The 20850-nt window shown below is 47.2% G+C and overlaps 1 protein-coding gene across 2 annotated transcripts in view; it reads left to right on the plus strand.

Annotated features, from left to right (window-relative positions):
- Positions 1-20850, plus strand: part of PEDS1 (plasmanylethanolamine desaturase 1) — an 87438-nt gene that overhangs the window by 37667 nt on the left and 28921 nt on the right. The window contains exon 2 of one of the 2 annotated variants that reach the window (XM_063958937.1): positions 12516-12635. The exons of the other annotated variant lie outside the window; for it this stretch is intronic. Coding sequence (XP_063815007.1) covers positions 12516-12635 — 120 coding nt within the window. The remainder of the gene's footprint in view (positions 1-12515; positions 12636-20850) is intronic. 2 annotated transcript variants of the gene reach the window in all.

The raw sequence follows: 20850 nt of genomic DNA on the forward strand, positions 1-20850 counted from the left end.
ATCCGTCCATAGATATATCTGCCGATCAATTGATCTGCAGATATATCTTTCCAGTGTGTACCCACCTTAACAGAATACAGTAATATCGGATATGATAGTCGCACACCTGTCGTATTTTCCCAGATGTCTGCAAAATATTGAGCACCACATTGTCTCCTAGTGCATGGGGACCTAATCTCTGCAGGAAACCTTGCACTTGTGTTTGAGGCGTTACATCCAATAAGTATTACATGCAGGGAATGTTTAGATATATCTACTTATTGATATTTTACCATATTCCTTATTAATTTTCTTAACTGTGCTATGTGTAAAGTGGCTAAACTTGTCTACACTAATGGGTTTTGACTCAAAGTGCAGTTACGGCACCCAAATAACCGACTTGGTATATTTCAGCTCGCCACCTCAGGAGGCTACAAGCTGAAATGTTTGGGCCCACGGCTATTCCGCCCGAACAGAGCAACAATTATATTGCTCCGTCGGGCACTCAAAAGATATAGCCATGGTAAAACGGGTTGGGTATGTGTGACCAGTGGTCAGGAGAATGCCAGTCATAATACAGAGGACAGGATCCCGGCTGTTACATGGCCGCAGGGGGGCGAGCGCAACGAAGCCCCTTGTGGGCTCGCTGTGCACGCCACGCAGCTGGCTCATGGTTCGATGCGCTCGCCCGGGTTCTATTCTCACTCTATGGGTGTCGTGGACACCCACGGGTGGGAATAGTCCCTGTTGTTTGGCATGCCGACCGACATGTTTTTCAGGTGCCTGGATCCCTGCGTCGTATTGTGACGGCCGGTCGCATAACCGCATCCTGGTAAAAACAATTGAAACGCCCCGTCTGCTCTGCCATGGAGTACCTTGAGCCCTTCTGGTAACTGGGTCTCCTGCTTTCACCTTCTCTCAAAACATTAACATAAACATTTGAGATTTTATCTATTTTTTTCTCTAACGTCCTAGTGGATGCTGGGGACTCCGTAAGGACCATGGAGAATAGACGGGCTCCGCAGGAGACTGGGCACTCTAAGAAAGAATTAGGACTACTGGTGTGCACTGGCTCCTCCCTCTATGCCCCTCCTCCAGACCTCAGTTAGAATCTGTGCCCGGACGGAGCTGGGTGCATTTTAGTGAGCTCTCCTGAGCTTGCTAATAAGAAAGTATTTTAGTTAGGTTTTTTATTTTCAGAGAGCTTCTGCTGGCAACAGACTCTCTGCTACGTGGGACTGAGGGGAGAGACGCAAACCTACTAACTGCGTCTAGGTTGCGCTTCTTAGGCTACTGGACACCATTAGCTCCAGAGGGATCGAACACAGGAACTTAACCTTGGTCGTCCGTTCCCAGAGCCGCGCCGCCGTCCCCCTCGCAGAGCCAGAAGACAGAAGCCGGCGGGTGAAGCAAGAAGACGTCAAAATCGGCGGCAGAAGACTCCTGTCTTCATATGAGGTAGCGCACAGCACTGCAACTGTGCGCCATTGCTCCCACACTAACCCACACACTCCGGTCACTGTAGGGTGCAGGGGGGGGGGGGGGGGGGGCGCCCTGGGCAGCAATTGAGTACCTCCTGGCAAAATAGGGCATATATACAGCTGGGCACTGTATATATGCATGAGCCCCCGCCATTATTTTTACACAAAATCGCGGGACAGAAGCCCGCCGCTGAGGGGGCGGGGCTTCTTCCTCAGCACTCACCAGCGCCATTTTCTCTCCACAGCTCCGCTGAGAGGAAGCTCCCCAGGCTCTCCCCTGCAGAAGCATGATAGAAGAGGGTGAAAAAGAGAGGGGGGGGCACATAAACTTGGCGTAAAAACAATATTTCTCTGACGTCCTAGTGGATGCTGGGAACTCCGTAAGGACCATGGGGAATAGCGGCTCCGCAGGAGACTGGGCACAACTAAAAGAAAGCTTTTAGACTACCTGGTGTGCACTGGCTCCTCCCACTATGACCCTCCTCCAAGCCTCAGTTAGATTTCTGTGCCCGGCCGAGCTGGATGCACACTAGGGGCTCTCCTGAGCTCCTAGAAAGAAAGTATATTTTAGGTTTTTTATTTTACAGCGAGACCTGCTGGCAACAGGCTCACTGCATCGAGGGACTAAAAGGGAGAAGAAGCGAACCTACCTGCTTGCAGCTAGCTTGGGCTTCTTAGGCTACTGGACACCATTAGCTCCAGAGTGAACGACCGCATGGAACTGGCCTTGGTGTTCGTTCACGGAGCCGCGCCGCCGTCCCCCTTACAGAGCCAGAAGCAAGAAGAGGTCCGGAAAATCGGCGGCAGAAGACATCAGTCTTCACCAAGGTAGCGCACAGCACTGCAGCTGTGCGCCATTGCTCCTCATGCACACTTCACACTCCGGTCACTGAGGGTGCAGGGCGCTGGGGGGGGTGCCCTGAGCAGCAATAAAAACACCTTGGCTGGCAAATATATCACAATATATAGCCCCAGAGGCTATATATGTGATAAATACCCCTGCCAGAATCCATAAAAAAGCGGGAGAAAAGTCCGCTAAAAAGGGGCGGAGCTATCTCTCAGCACACTGGCGCCATTTTCTCTTCACAGTACAGCTGGAAGACAGCTCCCCAGGCTCTCCCCTGTAGTTTGCAGGCTCAAAGGGTTAAAAAGAGAGGGGGGGCACTGAGTTTAGGCGCAATATTGTATATACAAGCAGCTATTGGGAAAAATTCACTCAATATAGTGTTAATCCCTAAATTATATAGCGCTCTGGTGTGTGCTGGCATACTCTCTCTCTGTCTCCCCAAAGGGCTGTGTGGGGTCCTGTCCTCAGTCAGAGCATTCCCTGTGTGTGTGCGCGGTGTGTCGGTACGGCTGTGTCGACACGTTTGATGAGGAGGCTTATGTGATGGCAGAGCAGATGCCGATAAATGTGATGTCGCCCCCTGTGGGGCCGACACCAGAGTGGATGGATAGGTGGAAGGTATAAACCGACAGTGTCAACTCCTTACATAAAAGGCTGGATGACGTAACAGCTATGGGACAGCCGGCTTCTCAGCCCGCGCCTGCCCAGGCGTCTCAAAGGCCATCAGGGGCTCAAAAACGCCCGCTCCCTCAGATGGCAGACACAGATGTCGACACGGAGTCTGACTCCAGTGTCGACGAGGTTGAGACATATACACAATCCACTAGGAACATCCGTTACATGATCCCGGCAATAAAAAATGTGTTACACATTTCTGACATTAACCCAAGTACCACTAAAAAAGGGTTTTATGTTTGGGGAGAAAAAGCAGGCAGTGTTTTGTTCCCCCATCAAATGAGTGAATGAAGTGTGAAAAAGCGTGGGTTCCCCCGATAAGAAACTGGTAATTTCTAAAAAGTTACTGATGGCGTACCCTTTCCCGCCAGAGCATAAGTTACGCTGGGAGATATCCCCTAGGGTGGATAAGGCGCTCACACGTTTGTCAAAAAAGGTGGCACTGTCGTCTTAGGATACGGCCACTTTGAAGGTACCTGCTGATAAAAAGCAGGAGGCTATCCTGAAGTCTGTATTTACACACTCAGGTACTAGACTGAGACCTGCAGATAGTGCTGCTGCAGCGTGGTCTGTAACCCTGTCAAACAGGGATACTATTTTGCGAACATAAGACGTCGTCTTATATATGAGGGATGCACAGAGGGATATTTTGCCGGCTGGCATCCAGAATTAATGCAATGTCCATTCTGTCAGGAGGGTATTAGAGACCCGACACTGGACAGGTGATGCTGACTTTAAAAGGCACATAGAGCCTTATAAGGTTGAGGAATTGTTTGGGGATGGTCTCTGGGACCTCGTATCCACAGCAACAGCTGGGAAGAAATTTTTTTACCTCAGGTTTCCTCACAGCCTAAGAAAGCACTGTATTATCAAAGGCGCTTCCTTTCTGCACAGAGACGAGGGAAGAGGGAATAAGCTGCACCAGTCAGCCAGTTCCCAGAATCAAAATTCTTCCCCCGCTTCCTCTGAGTCCACCGCATGACGCGGGGGCTCCACAGACGTAGCCAGGTACGGTGGGGGGCCGCCTCAAAAATTTCAGCGATCAGTGGGATCGCTCACAGGTGGATCCCTGGATCCTTCAAGTAGAATCTCAGGGGTACAAGCTGGAATTCGAGGTGTCTCCCCCCCCCCCCCCCCCCCGCCGTTTCCTCAAATCTGCCTTGCCGACAACTCCCTCAGGCAGGGAGGCTGTGCTAGAGGCAATTCACAAGCTGTATTCCCAGCAGGTGATAGTCAAGGTGCCCCTACTTCAACAAGGACGGGGTTACTATTCCACACTGTTTGTGGTACCGAAACCGGACGGTTCGGTGAGACCCATTTTAAATTTGAAATCCTTGAACACATACATAAAAAAATTCAAGTTCAAGATGGAATCGCTCAGGGCGATTATTGCAAGCCTGGAGGAGGGGGATTACATGGTATCCCTGGACATCAAGGATGCTTACCTACATGTCCCCATTTACCATCCTCACCAGGAGTACCTCCGATTTGGGGTACAGGATTGCCATTACCAATTCCAAACACTGCCGTTTGGACTGTCCACGGCACCGAGGGTCTTTACCAAGGTAATGGCAGAAATGATGATACTCCTTCGAAAAAAGGGAGTTTTAATTATCCCGTACTTGGACGATCTCCTTATAAAGGCAAGGTCCAAGGAGCAGTTGTTGGTCGGAGTAGCACTATCTCGGGAAGTGCTACAACAGCACGGATGGATTCTATACATTCCAAAGTCACAGCTGGTTCCTACCACACGCCTACTGTTCCTGGGAATGGTTCTGGACACAGAACAGAAAAAGGTGTTTCTCCCGCAGGAGAAAGCCAAGGAGCTGTCATCTCTAGTCAGAGACCTCCTGAAACCAAAACAGGTATCGGTGCATCACTGCACACGAGTCCTGGGAAAAATGGTAGCTTCTTACGAAGCAAAATTCCATTCGGCAGGTTCCATGCAAGCACCTTTCAGTGGGACCTCTTGGACAAGTGGTCGGGATCGCATCTTCAGATGCATCGGCTGATAACCCTGTCTCCAAGGACCAGGGTATCTCTACTGTGGTGGCTGCAGAGTGCTCATCTTCAAGAGGGCTGCAGATTCGGCATACAGGACTGGGTCCTGGTAACCACGGATGCCAGCCTTCGAGGCTGGGGGGCAGTCACACACAGGGAAGAAATTTCCAAGGACTTTGGTCAAGTCAGGAGTCGTCCCTACACATAAATATTCTGGAACTGAGGGCCATTTACAATGGCCTAAGTCTGGCAAGGCCTCTGCTTCAAAACTAGCCGGTACTGATCCAATCAGACAACATCACGGCAGTCGCCCTTATAAACCGACAGGGCGGCACAAGAAGCAAGATGGCGATGGCAGAAGCCACAAGGATTCTCCGATGGGCGGAGAATCACGTCTTAGCACTGTCAGCAGTGTTCATTCCGGGAGTGGACAACTGGGAAGCAGACTTCCTCAGCAGACACGACCTACACCCGGGAGAGTGGGGACTTCATCCAGAAGTCTTCCAACTATTGGTAAACCGTTGGGAAAGGCCACAGGTGGACATGATGGCGTCCCGCCTAAACAAAAAATTAGATATTGCGCCAGGTCAAGGGACCCTCAGGCAATAGCTGTGGACGCTCTAGTGACACCGTGGGTGTACCAGTCGGTTTATGTATTCCCTCCTCTGCCTTTCATACCAAAGGTACTGAGAATAATAAGAAAACGAGGAGTAAGAACGATACTCGTGGTTCCGGATGGGCCAAGAAGAGCTTGGTACCCAGAACTTCAAGAAATGATATCAGAGGACCCATGGCCTCTACCGCTCAGACAGGATCTGCTACAGCAGGGGCCCTGTCTGTTCCAAGACTTACCGCGGCTGCGTTTGACGGCATGGCGGTTGAATTCCGGATCCTAAAGGACAAAGGCATTCCGGAGGAAGTCATTCCTACGCTGATAAAAGCCAGGAAAGAAGTGACCGCAAACCATTATCACCGTATTTGGCGAAAATATGTTGCGTGGTGTGAGGCCAGGAAGGCCCCAACAGAGGAATTTCAGCTGGGTCGTTTTCTGCACTTCCTACAGTCAGGAGTGACTATGGGCCTAAACTTGGGTTCCATTAAGGTCCAGATTTCAGCTCTGTCGATTTTCTTCCAGAAAGAACTGGCTTCACTGCCTGGAGTTCAGACATTTGTAAAGGGAGTGCTACATATTCAGCCCCCTTTTGTTCCTCCTGTGGCACCTTGGGATCTCAAACGTGGTGTTGAGTTTCCTAAAATCACATTGGTTTGAGCCACTTAAAACTGTGGATTTGAAATATCTCACGTGGAAAGTGGTCATGTTATTGGCCTTGGCTTCGGCCAGGCGTGTGTCAGAATTGGCGGCTTTGTCATGTAAAAGCCCTTATCTGATTTTCCATATGGATAGGGCAGAATTGAGGACTCGTCCCCAGTTTCTCCCTAAGGTGGTATCAGCTTTTCACTTAAACCAACCTATTGTAGTGCCTGCGGCTACTAGGGACTTGGAAGATTCCACGTTACTGGACGTAGTCAGGGCCTTAAAAATGTATATTTCCAGGACGGCTGGAGTCAGGAAAACTGACTCGCTTTTTATCCTGTAGGCACCCAACAAAATAGGTGCTCCTGCTTCTAAGCAGACTATTGCTCGCTGAATTTGTAGCACAATTCAGCTGGAGCATTCTGCGGCTGGATTGCCGCATCCTAAATCAGTAAAAGCCCATTCCACGAGGAAAGTGGGCTCATCTTGGGCGGCTGCCCGAGGGGTCTCGGCTTTATAACTTTGCCGAGCTGCAACTTGGTCAGGGGCAAACACGTTTGCAAAATTCTACAAATTTGATACCCTGGCTGAGGAGGACCTTGAGTTCTCTCATTCGGTGCTGCAGAGTCATCCGCACTCTCCCGCCCGTTTGGGAGCATTGGTATAATCCCCATGGTCCTTACGGAGTTCCCAGCATCCACTAGGACGTCAGAGAAAATAAGATTTTACTCACCGGTAAATCTATTTCTCGTAGTCCGTAGTGGATGCTGGGCGCCCATCCCAAGTGCGGATTGTCTGCAATACTTGTATATAGTTATTGCCTAACTAAGGGTTATTGTTGAGCCATCTGTTGAGAGGCTCAGTTATATTTCATACTGTTAACTGGGTATAGTATCACAAGTTATACGGTGTGATTGGTGTGGCTGGTATGAGTCTTACCCGGGATTCAAAATCCTTCCTTATTGTGTCAGCTCTTCCGGGCACAGTATCCTAACTGAGGCTTGGAGGAGGGTCATAGTGGGAGGAGCCAGTGCACACCAGGTAGTCTAAAAGCTTTCTTTTAGTTGTGCCCAGTCTCCTGCGGAGCCGCTATTCCCCATGGTCCTTACGGAGTTCCCAGCATCCACTACGGACTACGAGAAATAGATTTACCGGTGAGTAAAATCTTATTATACAGCAGCTACTGGGTTAACACTAAGTTACTGTGTGATTCCTGGATCATATAGCGCTGGGGTGTGTGCTGGCATACTCTCTCTCTGTCTCTCCAAAGGGCCTTGTGGGGGAACTGTCTTCAAATAGAGCATCCCCTGTGTGTGTGGTGTGTCGGTACGTGTGTGTCGAAATGTCTGAGGTAAAAGGCTCCCCTAAGGAGGAGATGGAGCAAATATATGTGTGAGAGGGTGTCTCCGTCGACAACGCCGACACCTGTTTGGATATGTGTAAGTGCTAAGGTGAATTTATTGCACAAAAGATTAGAGAACAGACAGGAAATCTACCCATGTCTGTCTCTATGGCGCAGAGACCTTCAGAGTCTTACAATGCTCACTATCCAAAATAATAAACACTGATATCGACACGGAGTTCGACTCCAGTGTCGACTACGATAATGCAAAGTTACAGCCAAAATGGCAGAAAAGTATTCAATATATGATTATTGTAATAAAAGATGATTTGCATATCACTGATGACTCATTTGTCCCTGACACAAGGGTACACATGTTTAAGGGGAAGAAAGCTGAGGTAAATTTCCCTCCTCTCATGAGGAAAAAGAGCGGGAATCTCCAGACAAGAGACTGCAGCTTCCCACAAAGAATTCTCAGGCAGTATCCTTTCCCCACTAGGGCCAGGATGTGATGGGAATCTTCCCCTAGGGTGTCACGTTTGCCCAGAAGGTAGCCCTAGCTATTCTCAGGGATCCTGCAGATAGCGTGCACATTCTGGTACACTACTCAGACCGGCGATTGTGTCGGCATGGGTTTATAGCGCTGTGGCGGCGTGGACAGGTACCTTATCAGCAGAAATTGAGACCCTAGTGTGTATATATGTATGTATATATATATATATATATATATATATATATACATACATACATACATACATACATACATACATACATACATACATACATACATACATACATACATACATAATATGGGGTGGGATGGATGGCACTCCAGCATGTGAATAAATGATCAGGAAACCAGGTACCTGGTTTCCTGATCATTTATTCACATGCTGGAGTGCCATCCATCCCACCCCATTTCATATTACCTCAGGAAGGGCACCCAGACGAGTTGATCATTAAGGTATTGGAGTGCCGGACATCATCCTTGTATATATATATATATATATATATATATATATATATATATATATATATATATATATATATATATATATATATATATATATATATATTTATTTATATTAAAGATGCTGTCTTAAGAGTTATTATGGTCAAAGCTATGTCGATTTCTGCTTGACGTGTCCTATTGAATATGCAATGGACAGATGATGCCAATTTAAGTGGCATATGGAAGGCTGAGGATTGTGTGGAGAAGGGTTCTCGGACCTGGTCTCCACGGCTATAGCTGGTAATTCTGATATTTTGCCTTATATTCCTGCACAGCCTAGGAAAGCACGTCATTATCAAATGCAGCTTTTCGAACAAAGAAACAAGAAAGTCCGAGGTGCGTCCTTTCTTGCCAGAGGCGGGGCCAGAGGAAAGAAGCTGCACAACACAGCTAGTTCCCAGGAACAGAAGTCCTCCCCGACCTCTATGAAGATCCACCGCATGTCGCTGGGGCTCCACAGACGGAGCTAGGCCCGGTGGGGGCACGCTTTCGTAAGTTCAGCAACAAGTGGGTTCACTCCCTGTTAGATCCCTGGGCAATAGATATTGTGTCTCAGGGATACAAGCTGGACTTTGAGAAGATGCCTCCTCACTGACGGCCCTGCCGGCTTCCCCCCACGAGAGGGAAACAGGGTTAACTGCAATTCACAAATTGTATCTTCAACAGGTGGTGGTCAAGGTTCCCCTCCTTCGACAAGGAGGGGGTTATTATTCGACCATGTGGTAGTCCCGAAACCAGACGGTTCGGTCAGACCCATATTGAATTTAAAATCCCTGAACATATACCTGAAAAGGTTCACGTTCAAGATGGAATCGCTAAGAGCGGTCGTTACAAGCCTGAAAGGGGGAGATTTTATCGTGACTCGGGACATAAAGGAGGCATACCTTCATGTCCCCATTTATCCACCTCATCAGGCGTACCTCAGAATTGCGATACGGGATTGTCATTACCAATTTCAGACGTTGCCGTTTGGTCTCTCCACGGCTCCGAGAATATTCACCAAGGTAATGGCGGAAATGATGGTGCTCCTGCGGAAGCAAGGTGTCACTATTATCACGTACTTGGACGATCTCCTCATAAAAGCGAGATCAAGAGAGCAGTGGCTGAACAGCGTATCACTTTCTCTGGAAGTGTAACGGCAACACGGCTGGATTCTATATATTCCAAAGTCGCAGTTGGTTCCTACAGCTCATCTGCCTCTCCTAGGCATGATCCTAGACACAGACCAGAAAAGGGTTATCTCCCGATAGAGAAAGCTCAGGAGCTCGTGACACTGGTCAGGAATCTATTAAAACTAAAACAGGTGTCAGTGCATCACTGCACTCGAGTCCTGGGAAGGATGGTGGCATCATACGAGGCCATTCCCTTCGGCAGGTTCCATGAGAGGACCTTCCAATGGGACTTACTGGACAAGTGGTCCGGATCACATCTTCAGATGCATCGGTTAATCACCCTATCCCCCTGGGCCAGGGTGTCTCTCCTGTGGTGGCTGCAGAGTGCTCACCTTCTCGAAGGTCGCAGATTCGGCATTCAGGACTGGGTCCTGGTGACCACGGATGCAGGCCTCCGAGGGTGGGGGGCAGTCACATAGGGAAGAAATTTTCAAGGGCTGTGGTCAAGTCAGGAGACTTGCCTTCACATTAATATCCTGAAATTAAGGGCCATATACAACGCCCTAAGTCAAGCGGAGACCCTGCTTCGCAACCAATCGGTGCTGATTCAATCAGACAACATCACCGCAGTGGCTCATGTAAACCGCCAAGGCGGCACAAGGAGCAGGGTGGCGATGGCGGAAGCCACCAGAATTCTTCGATGGGCGGAGAATCGCGTACGAGCACTGTCAGCAGTGTTCATTCCGGGAGTGGACAACTGGGAAGCAGACTTCCTCAGCAGGCACGACCTCCACCCGGGAGAGTGGGGACTTCATCAAGAAGTCTTCGCGCAGATTGTAGGTCGGTGGGAACTGCCACAGGTGGACATGATGGCATCCCGCCTCAACAAAAAGCTACAGAGGTATTGCGCCAGGTCAAGAGACCCTCAGGCGATAGCTGTAGACGCACTGGTGACACCGTGGATGTTCCAGTCGGTTTATGTGTTTCCTCCTCTTCCTCTCATACCCAAGGTGATGAGAATCATAGGAAAAGGAGGAGTGAGAACAATACTCATTGTTCCGGATTGGCCAAGAAGGACTTGGTATCCAGATCTGCAAGAAATGCTCAGAGGGACCCATAGCCTCTGCCTTTCAGACAGGACTTGTTGCAGCAGGGGCCCTGTCTGTTCCAAGACTTACCGCGGCTGCGTTTGTTGGCATGGCGGTTGAACGCCGGATCCTTGCAGAAAAAGGCATTCCGGATGAGGTTATTCCTACACTGATAAAGGCTAGGAAGGAGGTGACGGCTAAACATTATCACCGTATATGGCGGAAAAGAATGTTGCTTGGTGTGAGGCCAGGAATGCCCCTACGGAGGAATTCCAGCTGGGCCATTTCCTTCACTTCCTACAGTCGGGAATGACATTGGGCCTGAAATTGGGTTCCATTAGGGTCCAGGTTTTGGCCCTATCCATTTTCTTTCAAAAAGAACTGACTTCTCTTCCTGAAGTCCAGACGTTGTATAGGGAGTGCTGCGTATTCAGCCCCCTTTTGTGCCACCAGTGGCACTTTGGGATCTTAACGTGGTGTTGAGTTTCCTGAAATCTCACTGGTTTGAGCCACTTAAGACCGTGGCGTTAAAATATCTCACGTGGAAAGTGGTCATGCTATTGGCCTTAGCTTCGGCTAGGCGTGTGTCAGAATTGGAAGCTTTGTCATGTAAAAGCCCCTATCTGGTTTTCCATATGGACAGGGCAGGATTACGGACTCGTCCGCAATTTCTGCTGAAGGTGGTGTCATCTTTTCATTTGAACAAACCTATTGTGGTGCCTGCGGCTACTCGTGACTTGGAGGATTCCAGGTTACTAGATGTAGTCAGGGCTTTGAAGATTTACGTTGCCAGAACGGCTAGAGTCAGGAAAACTGACTCGCTGTTTATCCTGTATGCATCCAACAAGCTGGGTGCTCCTGCTTCAAAGCAAACTATTGCTCGCTGGATCTGTAACACGATTCAGCAGGCTCAGTCTGCGGCTGGATTGCCGCATCCAATTCGGTAAAAGCCCATTCCACAAGGAAGGTGGGCTCTTCTTGGGTGGCTGCCCGAGGGGTCTCGGCATTACAGCTTTGCCGAGCAGCTACTTGGTCGGGTTCAAACACTTTTGCAAAATTCTACAAGTTTGATACCCTGGCTGAGGTGGACCTTGTGTTTGTCCATTCGGTGCTGCAGAGTCATCCGCACTCTCCCGCCCGTTTGGGAGCTTTGGTATAATCCCCATGGTCCTTACGGAGTCCCCAGCATCCACTAGGACGTTAGAGAAAATAAGATTTTACTCACCGGTAAATCTATTTCTTGTAGTCCGTAGTGGATGCTGGGCGCCCATCCCAAGTGCGGACTTCTTCTGCAATACTTGTGTTTAGTTATTGCTTAATTAAGGGTTATGTTATGTTGGTATCCGTTTGTTGATGCTCTGTTGTTGTTCATACTGTTGACTGGGTATGTTATCACAGGTTATATGGTGTGATTGGTGTGGCTGGTATGAGTCTTACCCTGGATTCCAAAATCATTTCCTTGTAATGTCAGCTCTTCCGGGCACAGTTTCCTTAACTGAGGTCTGGAGGAGGGGCATAGAGGGAGGAGCCAGTGCACACCAGTAGTCCTAATTCTTTCTTAGAGTGCCCAGTCTCCTGCAGAGCCCGTCTATTCCCCATGGTCCTTACGGAGTCCCCAGCATCCACTACGGACTACGAGAAATAGATTTACCGGTGAGTAAAATCTTATTTTTTTTACTTATCCAAGTTTAATCTTTAAAAATGCTGTTTTGTTTCTTTCCAGGGAAGCGGTTACAAGAATGGATTTCCGTTGTACTTTGCTTCCTACTGATGTCCTTTAATTTCTGCAATCTAGTGCTCTATTTCAGCTTTGAGCATACCGCCAGCATTGTACTCAGCTTTGGTAAGTGGGGACGTTTCTTTGTATCGTTGATTATATTATGTTTGGTGAACATTATAAGCCAAAGTTCAGTGTTCTCCATTTATTTGCCAAGGTAGTAATAGACCAAGATTTCACATATTACTGTTTTTGTTAATGTAGCAAGCGAGCAACGTACTAAGAATAGTTAGGAGGAATACGTAGTACATAATGAAAAAGTGTCAACTTGTTGGGTGACATTGTTAATATATGCCTTGCTGCAGAAAATTACCTATAAGATAAAATATAATGCAAGATATATCTGCATCGGCTATACTGCAGGGCCGACCCGATGTGTCTGTGAACAATGTTGTTTACACATGTCTGGTGTACACACGCACCCAGGCACTACAGATATATCGCCCGTTCAGTGGGTCAGGCAGTATACCTATTAATGTGTACCCAGCTTAAGGAGCACTCTGTGCATGCTCCTACCAGTACATGGGAGGCAACCACTACTTTATTATTATTATTATTATTATTATTATTATTATTATTGTATATAGATACTACATGTGTGTGTGATTAACAGGCACTCCTTGTTTTCTATACTACTTGACACAGACTGTTGTCTCTTGGGGGGGATTACATTTGATGCAATAGCTGCACAGGAAAACTTGATTTGTTGGCGGTACTGTAACTGGCTGAGGCAATGCTCTGCAGCATATGGCCAAGAATTGAAGTCATATCAGCGGTTGTAGCTTGTAGTGTTTTTCCACTTAGCTGTTTAGATCTTAAACTTTCAAGTAAAGAGTTGAACTGATTAGTGATGGATTAAATGCAGATAACCAGACCTGATCATTCAACCTCTTCTCTGTATTTGTTTTATTCCCCATTCTGTGAGTGCAGTTGATTTATGTGGTGTAGTATGGTTGGCCGGGAGCCAGCATACCGGGGCCGGCATACCGACAGCTGGGCGAGCGCTAATGAGCCCCTTGCGGGCTGCGCCACGCTATTTATTCTCCCTCCAGGGGGGTCGTGGACCCCCAAGAGGGAGAATGTGTCGGCATGCCGGCGGTCAGGATCCCGGCGTCGGTATGCTGGTCGCCGGGATACTGAAGACCATCCGATTTAAGTGCTTGTGGGCCGACATTTCGTATTTTCTGAGAAATACAGAGATTATGGGAACTGTAATTTTGTTTTGAATAAATTGTAATTGTTTTATGAAACCATAACTAAGGAATTTAGATATGAGTACATAATAGGAGCATGCTCAGCTTAGCCCATACTGGTTGCACTACCAATCTCCGCATATTACTCTTCAAACCTCAGGACTGTAACCTGTCTTAGCCATGGACATTGAAAAAAGCTTTCCGTCATGGACCTGGATTCATCTATTCACAAACATGGCTACAACAGATGTAGGGAGTTGTGCAAAAAAAATAGTACAGCGCCACTTGTGAGGTGAAATCTCAGTAAAACTATGTAAACGAATGATATGTTACAATAAAAAACTAAAAGCCCACGTAACCTTATCAAATGGTGTCAGCCAAACCCTAAAAATACAACACTGGTATAGTATTGTTAAAAGGTATAAGAAATGGGGAGATAGGGGTACCGGCGACAAGTGTGGCTAAGAACAGTGGTTTGATGTGCTTAAAATTTAAAAGCCAAAAAATTATTATTATTTTTTTTATAAAATTATAAAAACAAGTTTTAATAAATATGAGAGTAAAAAAACAGGTTCAAAAAATAGACATTTAAAATACAAGAAACATTTTTTCCATATAACAGACCATATGAAAAATAACAGGATAGGAAATCAGACTTAACTTAAAATCAGTGGGGGGTCAGTACAGGCCCAACGCGTTTCGTCTCATCAGACTTCTTCAAGGGGTAAAGATAGAATGAAGCTGCATGTCTATTTATACCCATACTACTTAGTTAGGGGGCTGTGACATCATAATAGATCATGTGATATGATTATACAATAAGCATTAAGAAAACTCATTTGCGTCATAGCTGGGATGAGAACCAGGTCAAATACACTTATTGGTAGTAAAAAACAAATTGATTAAACGCTTTTTAACCTCTATAATCAATTTGTTTTTACTACCAATAAGTGTATTTGACCTGGTTCTCATCCCAGCTATGACGCAAATGAGTGTTCTTAATGCTTAAGATGTAGGGAGTTATTCAGGTCACATCAGTAAGCAATGAGGCTGCAATAACCCCGTCCTCGGTGGTAGTGTGCATGCGCAGGTACGGGTTCGGGTCGCAGCGGGTGCGAACACCTCTGCCTGATTGATAGGCAGAGGCGTTCGCGGGACAGTGATGGAGTGTTGAGGGTGGAAAACGGGGAAGAGGGTCATCAGCGATTTCAGGGTGGCTGCGTGTCGTCACACACCGCCGCTCCGATGGGAAAAGTGGTGGGCAATTGCTGTTACCACAATATGCAGATGTGTCCTCTTACAACTTTGCTGTATGCACTACAAGTCACGTTACACAGACCGCGTGACTCTGTAGCGCCGAGCGTTTTTTTTTTTTTTAAATAATTTTATTTATTTGTCTTTTGTTGCAAAAGTGCATCTTAGGCGCAATGTAATGTGATAGGACACACTAGCAGCTTCTGCTGATTAAAATATGCAGCACAGAGTATTATGTTATGGGCCTGATACAGTCCATGTGTATCCACCAACCAGCCTCTGCAGTGTAAGTATGCTTTTTGTCTTTTTTGTTTTGTTTTGTTTGGCACAGGAGACATGGATCCAGGCACAAACTGGGTGATTCCTTGGCTATTCCAAAAGTCAGCAAGGTCACAGAACGATAATAGTATACTGGTATTTTTAGCAAACGGTAAAATTGTGAGAAAAGCTAGACTGGATACTTTCAGTAAATGTTATCTAACACTAGTCCGTTTAGCTGTGTGCAAATACCTGTGAAAAATAACTTCAGGAAAACCTGGTCGCTAAGCAACCTTGTAAATAAGCTTGTGACAACAATGGCAGACGCTATGTGATGTGTTGTGAATGCAGGATTGTGTGTCACCATTGTGTGTCAACTATTTTCTGTGTATATATACACTTTGCGCTTCAATCCGCAATGATGACCGTAATTCCTGGTGAATTTATACCCTGCATTCTCATAAATATTCGTTCAGAAAAGATCATTCACATCAATATTCTATAGAACAAACAACATGTGAATCTGGTGCTTTTAGTGTAGCGATCACAAAATAAGGTAAAATTTAGGCACTAGCAGTAACTTCTAAGGAGCCATTTAAATTAATATAGGTGCTTCTAAAGCCTACTACCTTAGCTTCTGAGAACTGTTTCGCAAGACTTGACAGGGTTGAGAAGCCATGTACATATAAAACATGGAGTGGGGATATAGGGTCTAATTCAGACTTGATCGCAGCAAAATATTTCTCTAATGGCAAAACCATGTGCAGTGCGGGGATGGGGGGGGATGTAACATGTGCAGAGAGAGTTAGATTTGGGTGCGGTGCGTTCAAATTGAAATCTAAATTGCAGTGTAAGAATAAAGCAGCCAGTATTTACCCTGCACAGAAACAATATAACCCACCCAGATCTATATCTTTCTGCACATGTTATATCTGCTCCACCTGCAGTACACATGGTTTTGCCCATTAGAGAGTGATTTTGCTGCTGCGATCAGGTCCAAATTAGGCTCATAAAGTATACCACACACTGGAGGCAGGCCTATTAGGGCTGATGCAGAGTTGAACACAAGTCGCTGCCATTTATATTGCATTGCTTGCACAGAACAAAATGCTGATTCTCATACACATGCGGAGTTGTAGGCATCTCGGTGGCTGAGTCATCCCTAGCTATACGCCTGGTTTATAGCTGTTATTATCAGTGCCTGCTTTCACCAGCATTATACTGGGGGCAAGGGTATAATTACACGTAGACTCGTTTCTTCAAAGCTAGCAATTGTTAACCTACCAGCATTGCTGGTATCGTTCCAGTGATGAATTTGGGCGAGTTAATCTGCTGTATTTCCAAGGAAAGCCTTGATAACACTTACACAAGAGGACCTGCCTCTTGCTGCATAGTACTGGCTGTAAACTGTTGGCTGTTCTTTTACTTGCAATAAATACACTGTGCCAAGGATTCATGTAGTTTGTTAATAATTTAACACTACAATTTTCTGGACTCGTGGCTTATGTACTGTGTGTGTGTGTGTGTTTTGGCTATGTGTATCTCCTATCTACTGGCTTTGTGTTGCATGTGTTTGATGCATTGGAAATACCCATGCTAAAAATGTATATCCATGTAGTACAGCAGTGGCCAGCCCATGGCTCTTTCATCCGCCGCATGCGGCTCGGTCGGCTCCCGACCACCGTTGCCCGACACAGCTCCAGACACACGCCTCTCTGTCGGCGGTGTCTCTCCAATTCAGCGCTGGCCCGTGAGCCAATCAGAGCTCGCAGATAGGCAGCTAAGGCTCCTGATTGGCTGCCGGACCGCGAGCTCTCCTCCCCTCATACACAGCAGCAGCGCGGTGAGCAGCACTTGGGGTGGGGGGACGAGCACTGTGGGGACATGTGTATCTGGCACTGGAGGCATATCTGGCACTGTGGGGACATGTGTACCTGGCACTGTGGGGCATAGCTGGCACTGCGGGGACGTATATCTGGCACTAGGGGCTTAGGGATATATGCAATTGCGGTCCAATTGCCGCAAATGTCGAAAAACGGGGCATTTTCTACAAAAAAACCTGTCAAATTGGATTCGACAATGCAATACAGTGCTTTTCGACAAAAAACCTGCCCGTTTCACATTCGACTTTTTGTCAAATTCGACATGTCTGCAATGGTAAAAATGCGGCTTTTCGACAAAAGTATATTCAATTGAAGAATGTCGATTCGACAACAGTGCTTTTCGACAGTCATTTCGTCAATTTCATTCCGCCTCATTTTGCTGTCGTGATCTAATAAAATTTTTTAAAAACATGTTTGTTTTTTTTTGTTTTTTTTTTTGATTGCTAATAGCATATCTATATTAGAAGGGATTATCTACTTGGTTTGTCTATTTAGGAGCCACAAGTATTATTTAATACATTTTTTTAAAATATTTTTTTTTTTTTTTTTTTTACTGACTAAAATAATATGGAGAGATCAGTGCATGTTTTTCAGTGGGAAGGGGTGGGAATGGGTTAAAATTTCAGAAAAAAAATGCATTGGGTCCCACCTCCTAAGCATAACCAGCCTCTGGCTCTTTGAGCCGGTCCTGGTTGTAAAAATACGGGGGGGAAAATAACACGGGATCCCCCATATTTTAACAACCAGCACCGGGCTCTGCGCATGGTCCTGGTGCCAAAAATACAGGGGACAAAACACATAGGGTCCCCCGTATTTCTCTAACGTCCTAGTGGATGCTGGGGACTCCGTCAGGACCATGGGGATTAGCGGCTCCGCAGGAGACAGGGCACAAAAGTAAGCTTTTAGGATCACATGGTGTGTACTGGCTCCTCCCCCTATGACCCTCCTCCAAGCCTCAGTTAGGTTTTTGTGCCCGTCCGAGCAGGGTGCAATCTAGGTGGCTCTCTTAAAGAGTTGCTTAGAAAAAGTTTTTAGGTTCTTTATTTTCAGTGAGTCCTGCTGGCAACAGGCTCACTGCATCGAGGGACTTAGGGGAGAGAAGTGAACTCACCTGCGTGCAGGATGGATTGGCTTCTTAGGCTACTGGACACCATTAGCTCCAGAGGGAGTCGGAACACAGGTCTCGCCCTGGGGTTCGTCCCGGAGCCGCGCCGCCGACCCCCCTTGCAGATGCTGAAGATTGAAGAGGTCCGGAACCAGGCGGCAGAAGACTTTCAGTCTTCATCAGGTAGCGCACAGCACTGCAGCTGTGCGCCATTGTTGTCAGCACACTTCACACAGCGGTCACGGAGGGTGCAGGGCGCGGGGGGGGGGGCGCCCTGGGCAGCAATGTATAATACCTGTATGGCGAAAAATACATCACATATAGCCCTTGAGGCTATATGGATGTATTTAACCCCTGCCAGATATCACAAACTCCGGAGAAGAAGCCCGCCGAAAAGGGGGCGGGGCCTATTCTCCTCAGCACACAGCGCCATTTTCCCTCACAGAAATGCTGGTGGGAAGGCTCCCATGCTCTCCCCTGCACTGCACTACAGAAACAGGGTTAAAACAGAGAGGGGGGGCACTGATTTGGCGATATGAATATATATTAAATGCTATAAGGGAGGAACACTTATATAAAGGTTGTCCCTATATAATTATAGCGTTTTGGTGTGTGCTGGCAAACTCTCCCTCTGTCTCCCCAAAGGGCTAGTGGGTCCTGTCCTCTATCAGAGCATTCCCTATGTGTGTGCTGTATGTCGGTACGTGTGTGTCGACATGTATGAGGAAAATGTTGGTGAGGAGGCGGAGCAAATTGCCTGTAATGGTGATGTCACTCTCTAGGGAGTCGACACCGGAATGGATGGCTTATTTATGGAATTACGTGATAATGTCAACACGCTGCAAGCCGGTTGACGACATGAGACGGCCGGCGAACAAATTAGTACCTGTCCAGGCGTCTCAAACACCGTCAGGGGCTGTAAAACGCCCATTTACCTCAGCCGGTCGACACAGACCCAGACACGGACACTGATTTCAGTGTCGACGGTGAAGAAACAAACGTATTTTCCTTTAGGGCCACACGTTAAGGGCAATGAAGGAGGTGTTACATATTTCTGATAATACCCTTTTTTGTGGTACTTGTAGTATGTGGGATGTGAAAAAACTACCTGTAGTTTTTCCTGAATCAGATAAATTAAATGAAGTGTGTGATGATGCGTGGGTTTCCCCCGATAGAAAATTATTGGCGGTATACCCTTTCCCGCCAGAAGTTAGGGCGCGTTGGGAAACACCCCTTAGGGTGGATAAGGCGCTCACATGCTTATCAGAACAAGTGGCGGTACCATCTACAGATAGGGCCGTACTTAAGGAGCCAGCTGATAGGAGGCTGGAAAATATCCTAAAAAGTATACACACACATGCTGGTGTTATACTGCGACCAGCGATCGCCTCAGCCTGGATGTGCAGAGCTGAGGTGGCTTGGTCGGATTCCCTGACTAAAAATATTGATACCCTTGACAGGGACAGTATTTTATTGACTATAGAGCATTTAAAGGATGCATTTCTATATATGCGAGATGCGCAGAGGGATATTTGCACTCTGGCATCAAGAGTAAATGCGATGTCCATATCTGCAAGAAGATGTTTATGGACACGACAGTGGTCAGGTGATGCAGATTCCAAACGGCACAAAGATGTATTGCCGTATAAAGGGGAGGAGTTATTTGGGGTCGGTCCATGGGACCTGGTGGTCACGGCAACTGCTGGAAAATCCACCGTTTTTTACCCTAAGTCACATCTCTGCAGAAAAAGACACCGTCTTTTCAGCCTCAGTCCTTTCGTCCCTATAAGAGTCATATCTGCCCAGGGATAGAGGAAAGGGAAGAAGACTGCAGCAGGCAGCCCATTCCCAGGAACAGAAGCCCTCCAACGCTTCTACCAAGTTCTCAGCATGACGCTGGGACCGTACAGGACCCCTGGATCCTACAAGTAGTATCCAAGGGGTACAGATTGGAATGTCGAGACGTTTCCCCCTCGCAGGTTCCTGTAGTCTGCTGTACCAATGTCTCCCTCCGACAGGGAGGCAGTATTGAAAACAATTCACAAGCTGTATTCCCAGCAGGTGATAATCAAAGTACCCCTCCTACAACAAGGAAAGGGGTATTATTCCACACTATATGGTGGTACTGAAGCCAGAAGGCTAGGTGAGACCTATTCTAAATCTGAAATATTTGAACACTTACAAAAGTTCAAATCCAGATGGAGTCACTCAGAGCAGTGATAGCGAACCGGGAAGAAGGGGACTATATGGTGTCCCGGGACATCAGGGATGCTTACCTCCATGTCCCAAAAATTTGCCTTTCTCACCGAGGGTACCTCAGGTTCGTGGTACAGAACTGTCACTATCAGTTTCAGACGATGCCGTTGGATTGTCCAAGGCACCCCGGGTCCTTACCAAGGTAATGACCGAAATGAGGATTCGTCTTCAAAGAAAATGGACGACTTCCTGATAAGAACAAGGTCCAGAGAACAGTTGGAGGTCGGAGTAGCACTATCTCAAGTAGTTCTACGACAACACGGGTGGATTCTAAATATTCCAAAACCGCAGTTGTTCCGACGACACGTCTGCTGGTCCTAGGGATGATTCTG

Source organism: Pseudophryne corroboree, chromosome 3 (genome assembly GCF_028390025.1).
Source record: "Pseudophryne corroboree isolate aPseCor3 chromosome 3, aPseCor3.hap2, whole genome shotgun sequence".
Lineage (NCBI taxonomy): Eukaryota > Metazoa > Chordata > Amphibia > Anura > Myobatrachidae > Pseudophryne > Pseudophryne corroboree.